General features: G+C 40.2%; 1 protein-coding gene across 1 annotated transcript; it reads left to right on the plus strand.

Moving 5' to 3' along the window:
- Positions 1–519: 519 nt before the first annotated feature.
- hdac10 (histone deacetylase 10) lies at positions 520–8,340 on the plus strand. Its single transcript, XM_068603247.1, has 20 exons — positions 520–788; positions 1,635–1,769; positions 1,884–1,980; positions 2,108–2,205; positions 2,439–2,543; positions 2,633–2,701; positions 2,792–2,918; positions 3,357–3,422; positions 3,522–3,581; positions 3,894–3,983; positions 4,068–4,174; positions 4,249–4,316; positions 5,187–5,436; positions 5,579–5,663; positions 5,769–5,854; positions 6,173–6,229; positions 6,357–6,438; positions 7,021–7,209; positions 7,318–7,477; positions 7,588–8,340. Exons 1-20 carry the CDS (start codon positions 730–732, stop codon positions 7,614–7,616), a joined length of 2,019 nt encoding a protein of 672 aa, XP_068459348.1. The 5' UTR covers positions 520–729; the 3' UTR covers positions 7,617–8,340.
- Positions 8,341–8,799: the final 459 nt, after the last annotated feature.

An 8,799-nucleotide genomic window follows, 5' to 3' on the forward strand; every position in this document is an offset into this window, starting at 1 on the left:
ACTGTTGTTTTTATTTCTATTAAAAAGGACCATGTAATTCCCATTTGTCTTTTGATTGTGAGAAAATATAGTACTTTCATAAATATGTAAAAAATATAAATAAAATAATAATGATAATATTTGGTCAATTCGGCAAACATACAGTTAAAATAAAACAATGTTATTTCAGTTTTTTTTTAAAACAGGAAAAAACAAACAAAAGAGTGCTAGGTTGCCCTACAATATTAGGTATTTGGGAATAGTACATAGTTATACAATAATTAATTGTAATATGAAAACTATTGCATTTTTTGCATTCTTGTCAACCATTTATATTCAAACCAAATCATTTTCTATCCAATAAAGTCAAAAAACATTAAGCATTTTGCTATTTAAAAAGAAGACGGATCACCTCTGCAGACGTAAGTACCAGACCCCGTCCGCTGGGTGGCGCCAATCCACTATTAAACTGTACAACAACCTCCAGAAAACTCAAAGAAGACTTTGTCTGTTTGGCTGCAGGCCAACATGTGATTCCAAGGTTCATGCAGAAAAAGGACCCATCTCGGTGGTGTCATAGTTGTTGTATGTTACAGGTTTGTTTACAACCAAGGTTCTCTGTCAACTTCGTGCACAGTTTGCATTAGAACCAGTTCGCTAACATACGGGAATAAACTGATGCATTGGTTAAGTGTTGTCACACATGTTGTAGTTTCACTGGTTTGAGAAGTAAAGTCGCAGTTAAAGAAGATGGGAACAGCATTGATCTATGATGAGGAGATGACCAAATACAAATTGCTCTGGATTGAGTAAGTACCCGTTACGTTAAGTTTGAACGAATCGCACCTAATTTACTGTAACTAATACAGTTAAATTAAGTTTACCATACGCTAATTTGCGTGTTTGATTTATGTGACGTTATCTTACGGAGTGCAAACGGGGATAGATGGGTTAAATGTGTGTTAAATGTTGCACACGAAGTAGTAAATATTCTGTTTAAACGTTGGTCGGAACTAAACTTGCGTTTTGTTGTGTCACTGCTGAACACGGATGGATTAGCGAGGAGCACCCACAGCGTTAGCTTCAAAGCTAACAGTGGTGTTTTTCAACGTTAACTTCTAGCTTAAATCAGTTTATTTCCTCCGGTATTTAAAGCATAAAGTTAGGGCTATCTAGTAACGTTTTGTGAGACACAATGTGGTCTAGGATACAATCTCACATATTGAGGAGAAATTATTCTCTTTGTACATTTGTTTAGTGTCCTCATGAAACATATATCAAACAAGCACCATCCAACTATCAAATAAACGATCAAAACCGCTCCAATAAGTTCTCCACTCTAGACCATTAGAGGTGTGAATGTCTTGTTATGTACGTGTATGTATTTTCTGCATCAATTCATATGTTTATACAATGTGTGTTCTTGATTTGAGGAGTCCACTGCTTCTTGACATTGCACTTCTGTTATCTGTTGTGATTTGTGCTCAAAAAGTGCAAGAAACGTGAATTTGATAAGATTAATCACAAATTCAGTTGTGCAACATAACATCAAAAAATTTCACTCGCTCAAAAGATAAACATCCTTCATTAGCTCGTAATGTACACATCCTTCGTTTCATTGTATGAAAAATCATTTAAACATATTTTTTCTCCAGCCGTGCATGTAAGATTGAGGTACCTGAGCGTCTGACGGTGAGTCATGACGCTTTGGTTAAGACCGGTCTGGCTGATCGATGCGTCGCCGTACCAGTGCGCGAGGCGACCGATGCAGACATCCTGCTGGTTCACAGGTCGGTCCTGATGGCGATAAAGAGACCTAGTTCACTTCATTGTTCTTCCTCTTCTTGAGGCCAACATAAACACCTAAACCCACTCATCTACGTGCACTTTGCTGATCTTAACAGTGAGGAGTACTTGGAGGGAGTGAAGAAGACCCCCTATCTGACTCTGGAGGAGCTGAAGGAGTTCACCCTGCAGTATGGTGACGTTTACTTCCACCCGGTGAGTCCTGTCCTGCACTTGATATTCCTGATAGCTGAGTTGCAGCTGTCGCCATTTCTTCACATCTATACGTCTGCTTCACTCCTCGCCCTAGATAACCGTTCCTTTTTCTCATTTACTGTCCTAGAACATCTATCACTGTGCCAAGCTGGCTGCAGGCGCCGCACTGCAACTGGTGGACAGTGTTATGACGGGAAAGGTGAGGAACGGCATGGCTCTGGTCAGGTGAGGCCATTACCCCCCTTAGACACAGCATATGTACCCTGATGCGTTGTGGTTCTACTTTGGTGCTGCTTACGTGCTGGCTTCTTTGTCTCCTTTTTAAAAAAAAATATCATTCCAAACTAAATACTATGGGTTTGTATGTAAGTTGTCGTTTCCTCCCTCTAAGCTAAACGATTGATCCATTACTGCATAAAATCCTGACATGTATATCTCTCCTCGGTCATTGTTGACAGACCTCCAGGACACCACAGTATGCGCAGTGCTGCCTGTGGGTTCTGTGTGTTCAACAATGTGGCCATAGCGGCGCGATATGCCAAACAAAAATATGGGATTAAAAGGTAATTTGAGACTGTTTTGTTTATTCTTGAAAGAAATACTGTGATAGTTCTGACATGAGGCATTTATTTATTCCTCTATTCGTTTCCAGGGTGTTGATCGTTGACTGGGATGTACATCATGGTCAAGGGGTGCAGTACTGCTTTGAAGATGATCCGAGGTGAGTTCTTGCTAACTGACTCGTTAAATTGTTTACTTTGCTGTTGTCTTCTAGCGTGATATATTCTGCGTATCGCATGTTTATTCCCAGCGTGCTCTATTTCTCATGGCACCGCTACGAGCATCAGAAATTCTGGCCTCAACTCAGAGACTCAGACTACGACTGTGTTGGCAAAGAGAAAGGAGCTGGATTCAATGTTAATGTACCATGGAACAAAGTAAGTGACCACAGAGGCACTATAAGTTATTGTAATGTATTTTTTAAATTACACAGCGTGTCTTGCTTTATCTGACACTCTAATTGTATATTGACTGAAAGAATAAAGTTGAAAGGGAGAAGAAATGTCTGCTTTGACAATTTTGTAAATTAGCCTGGAAATAGCAAGACCAATATTTTTTATGAATAACAATTAAGGCTGCAACTTTTGTATTCATGAGCTTAATTGATTATTTAAGGAATACTAAAGGAATCAAGGAAAAGTTCATACTGAGGAGCATTTGTGTGTTTGAATATATATATATATATATATATATATATATATATATATATATATATATATATATATATATATATATATATATATATATATATATATATATATATGTATATATATATATATGTGTTTTATTAATGAAATCCCATTGTGATCATTCAGGTGGGAATGAAGAACAGTGACTATCTTTCGGTCTTCTGTCACCTCCTTCTCCCAATCGCATACGAGGTGAAGCATTTCAGAAAATTTGCGTCTTGCTGACAGAGGCTGATGTGGATATTATTTATGTCAATTTATGATCAATTATGTGTTTTTATTTTTTTACAGTTCAGCCCAGACCTGGTGCTGGTGTGTGCAGGCTTTGACTCAGCCATCGGTGACCCAGAGGTACTGAATATAAATAGCCATTAGATATGCATTTACTTTTATCCGGTTCACCTATACAATCTATTGCAATTCAATCCAACAGCTGTGCCGAACATTCAACAAAGTTTCTATATTGTTGTTTTGTTGACATAACGGTGACCTTAATGCCTAATAAAGTGCTTATTGGGTGTAAAGCATCATATGCATGTGCATCCGTGCATGTATGTCTTGTTGCTCTTTTTATCTCATGACTTGTGAGTACTGTAAAACCCTGCGTCCAGTCTGTTCGCCATCACTGGACAACATTTGGTAAACTGACTTCTTCATTTTCAGGGAGAAATGCGTGCCAGCCCCGACATCTTTGCCCACCTCACTCACCTCCTGATGAACCTCGCAGGAGGGAAACTGTGTGCCGTGCTGGAGGTCAGGCCGCAGATACGTTCCAAACATGCTGCCGTGCTGTTGGAGGAACATTTAAATAGTCAAATATGTTGTTGTGTTTTCCAGGGAGGATACAACTTGACTTCCCTCCACCAGTCTGTGTGTCAGACAGTTCAAACTTTGCTCGGAGACCCGGCGCCGCGACCTGCGAACCTCGACGGTCCGTGTACAAGGTCGGTCTCGGGTCGGGTAAATCATGTGCGCGCGTGTTTTTCTAACTGTATTGAGTTTATTTTTATATTTTCAGTGCACTTGAGTCCCTTCACTGTGTCCGAGCAGCTCACCGGCAGTACTGGTCCTGCCTCAAACATGCAGGTAAAACACCCACGTTATTGTTTCTGAGCGTTCACACTCCATGCATCACACTGATGTTGCGGATGTTCTTTTAAATCGTCTGACTCATGGACAGTTTACAAAAAGCAGAACCAGATATATATGACCTGTTTTAAATTGCTTGGCAACATACTGTTTGTACTAAATATGACGTAAAAGCATGTAGTACTCTCCCACTGTTTGTGGATTTTGAGGATGCGAGAGATGTCTGGATGCATACAAAAAGGTCTGTTTAAGAGATGTGCGCTTTTTTGACGCACTCAACCGCTACCACACAAAATGCATTGTGTCTCTTTGACCTGTCGAATGGCGGCCTGCGAGGTAGAAGGTTTAAATAAGTAACTGTTGGATAAAATGATTAAGAATGAAGGTGAGTGACCTTATGGTACAGTTTTGAGGAAAAATGCAAAAACATATAGCACTACATATTTAATACAATTAATTTCTCTTAATAGAACAAAACTGGGGGGAAAAATAATCGAGCGAAAGAGGTGATGTTGATTTACATTTGTGAGAAACTATATTCTTTTAACGATAGCTCGGAAACGGTAACGGTGATCGATCCGGTCATGTGAGGATGTATTGATGATGCTACTTCAGTGTGAACAGAATGCTGCTAAGTACTTAATCATTTATCTAGTGAGCAGTACAACCATCACCTTTTTTTAAAATTTACACACAGCCTCCTTCCGTGTCAAAACGTGGCGCCCACATTACCCACAATGCAACTCTGCCACTCACACTTCGCTCTGAGATTCAGCTGTGTCATGCTAATAGCGGCTAATGTGGCCTTGAATCAAGATAACTTTGAAGTCACTGCTTCATAAAATGTTTCATTACTCCTTTCCCCAGCCGAGCTCCCCTCCTACGATATCAGCACGAAGCGCATTAAATTACCCGATAGCGAAGAAGAAGAAGAAGAAGAAAGGCAGAAGACGGGAGAAGAGGAGAAAAGCGCGGAGGAAGAGGCGTGGCCAGAGCCTCCGAAACGCTTCTCTCCTCCGGTTAGCACTGCTTTACTCCTCCCTGAAGGTGTGGCTTGCCCAGACGGATGTCAACGCTTCAGCTCATCAGACGACCCGGTCCTAGTCAACAAACTCAGGTTTCACACAGACCAACTTCACGTCTTATTATTGACACCGGAAGAATATCACAGGAGGCGTTCAAATTAAAAAAAATATATTTCTAATGGTGATTTTTGTCTTTATTATCATACTAAATATGCTTTTCATCCGCACAATAAGGGAGAAGTTCCTCGTAGCTTCAGATGACGATCTCACGACCCTGTGCAGTCTCACGGCCCTCGTGGAGAAGATGGAGAAGCACGAGGTACAGGCTGGATGCTGTTGTCTGTGTCTCCTCCGTGATATGATCTGCTTTTCTGACCTGCCCACATGAGCCGCAAGCTGATTATATTTAATCACCACATCTCAGATCGGCAATGGCTTGGCGCTGGTCCGGGACGTCTCCATGGCGACAGTGTGCGTTGTCCAGCATGCTGCGACTGCCCACCGTGACCGGTATAACAAAATAGATCTGATGCATTGTGCACGTTGAAATGACGGCATGCTTCAAAGAAAAAGTGACAAATGAGACCGGCGTTGTTACAGGAAAGGAATAGCTCTACATTTTAAAAAAAACAAACACTAAGATGTACTTTACTTATATTTACTCGGTTAATTACATGTCTGTACTAAGGTTTGTGTTCCTGGGACGTTTTGGGCCTTCATATTTCTCATTCGTGCTTAAGGGATTTCTGTTGTAGATGCGATTTTTAGAAATAAGCGATGAAGCCGACGTCACTGAATATGATCTGATACCGCTTTCTCCCCATGCAGGGTTCTGATCGTGTGTGTTGGAGACGCGTCGGTCCCGAGAAAAGGCGCAGACGATGGGTGAATGTCATTTGTGTGTCCCGAAATTAGACTTTCTCTTTAATTTCCCCCTTGAGCTGATGGAAAAAATATATATTTATCTGCAACAGTATGAACAATGTGATGAAGTAAATATTTTCATCTTCAGGAAAACACTCCTGGTGCAGTTCAGCAACAAGGAGTCAGGAGAGCAGAAAAGCAAATTTCACATTCCTGTGTGTCTGCATAAGGTACCGGGCATTACGGTCGTAGAAATCACCATTCAGAGGATTTGTGAAGTCCAATCGTCTTTGTGTGTGGAGGACTGTAGTGGAGGCTAATTCAGTAATACTGTTTTTGTAAATGTATTTTTTATTATATAACCAGATCTCATTTCATGATGCTGTGGCCAATAAAATAAATGACATCCTATATACCTTTTGATATGAATAGATTTTCATTTAGATCTCTGTAATGAGTAGATTCATTTCGGGATGCCCCTCAGTTGTCAACTAAGATTCATTTCGTCCATTAGTTGTTTTTTGGGGGCTATTTTTCATGCTGAAGGACTTATTTTCATGAAACGTATAAAAACCATCTCTGATAAACAGGAGATTAAAAAGGGTGACTCAGCTTTTTATCAAGGACATCCCTGCTTCTGTTAAATAAACATATTGAAAACAATATTTTTTTCAATGTACTTTGGAATATGTTACCTAATGTTGCAACCCATTGATGGTAAAACATGATATAACATGGTTATGCCCCGCCTTGCATGATGTTTGTGTGTTGGACATATCCCAGAGTGTGTTTATTTCTTTGTCTTCTCACAGGGCTGCAGCGACGTATCCGGCTTCACACAAGCTGTGTTGGGCCTCCTCCTGCCTCTGGGATACGAGTACGACCCCAGCCTGGTTCTGTTGGCTCGGACGCCGGGTAGCGGGCTGTGTGACGCTGCGTGGCAACAGCTAACCGGCCTGCTGCAGGGCCTCGCGCAAGGACACACACTGGTGCTCATGCAGGTAAGAAGACGAGGTCTACGTGTTCATCTTTGGCCTCCTTTTTGGGGCGTTTTTTTTTTTAAAAAACAGGCAGGTGTTCTTTAGTGGGCGGTTCTTTTGTTATTTCAGGAAGCTGAGAAGGCATGTGTCGGCCCCACGGCCTCCTCTCTCCTCGGGGTCGCCGCCCCCCCTCTGGGGAAGCTTCACGCTCCTCTACCGGAGGACGTGGAGGCGCTGGAGAGACTGAGACTGGCGCTGCAGGCGGACTGGAAGCTACTGCGGACGACAGGTGAATTCACAGCGGGAGCTTCACATGGCAACAATGCACATCCCGTGACATCCGGAGAGTTTGAAACAAGCTGCACTATACTAATAGGAACTTTTGTCTCCTAACAACAGCACCAGAAACTGGAGGGGAGGAGCACTGAAGCCGATGCTGCTCCTTTTTGGTTCAGAAACCAGTTGAAGCACATCGATCATGTGTCTTGATAAAAGTTTGTATTTCATATTTTTAAATAAATAATCCTGTGTTTTTTAAATAATTGTGTTTTTCAGCATTACCGCTGTGCCCTAAAACATACTGTATTTCTCAAAAGACACATGTTTGGAATCAATTGAAATCTTGTGTTTTTTTGGTGAATGGATTAACAAAACAAATCAATCTATCACAACTGGATGGTTTTAAAAGTTCATATGTTCTCATTTCTTTGCAAATTTGTGATAGTAAATAATGTAGGAGGTCTAGCAGAAATGTATTTGTATTTCTTTTTAATTTTAGCCTCAAATGTTTCTACAAATGGTAAATCTGAAATTACTTTTGTGTCGATGTTGTGACAAAACAAATGTCTTCATGTGTATTCAAATCAGCGACATAATGCAAATGTTTGCATTCAACAAGGTTTTAGAATGTTTGAACATTATTTTGTGTGGATGTTCATTATTTGTGAACAGAAGAGAATCAAGTACATTTACTCAGGTACTGGACTTGAGGTTTGTACATAACTTCATATTTCCTTTTCATGCTCATTGTCTCGCTCCACTCCACTTCAGAGGGAAGCCTACATCATGTCACAGCTAAGGTTACTAATTACCAATAGTAAAGTTTCACACGCAAAGCATCTGATCGGTTTATAAATGTAATGCGCTGTACAAAAAAATGCATAATAAATTTCTCAACCATAACAGCATTAAATAATTGCTTTCATGTAAATGCATCATTAATAATAATTCATTATGATATTTAACAGAATACTTTCCTGCTGATACTTTAAGTACATTTATCTGTGAATACTTGTTTACTTTGTCTTTAAGTGTTTAAGTGCAGGACTTTTACTTGATGTACTTAAGTACTTTTAAAGTGTAATGCTGCTACATTAACTAAAACGATCACATTACTCTCTAAGCTCTTACAGGTTTTTGGAGGACTATCAACAACAGTTCATAGTCTTTATTTATTGAAAAGCTTAGAATGCTAGATTTAAGTTAATTAACCTCCATTATTTATTCATTTACTGTAATATTTTACAATAAATAGATAATATAATATTTTTTTTAGGATGCTATGGTCTATTTCTTGGAGACCAGACTTTGTCCCCGCTGTTCCTCGGCCCG

Source organism: Clinocottus analis, unplaced genomic scaffold (assembly GCF_023055335.1).
Source record: "Clinocottus analis isolate CAN_PGR_092001 unplaced genomic scaffold, fCliAna1.0.p SCAF_6, whole genome shotgun sequence".
NCBI lineage: Eukaryota > Metazoa > Chordata > Actinopteri > Perciformes > Cottidae > Clinocottus > Clinocottus analis.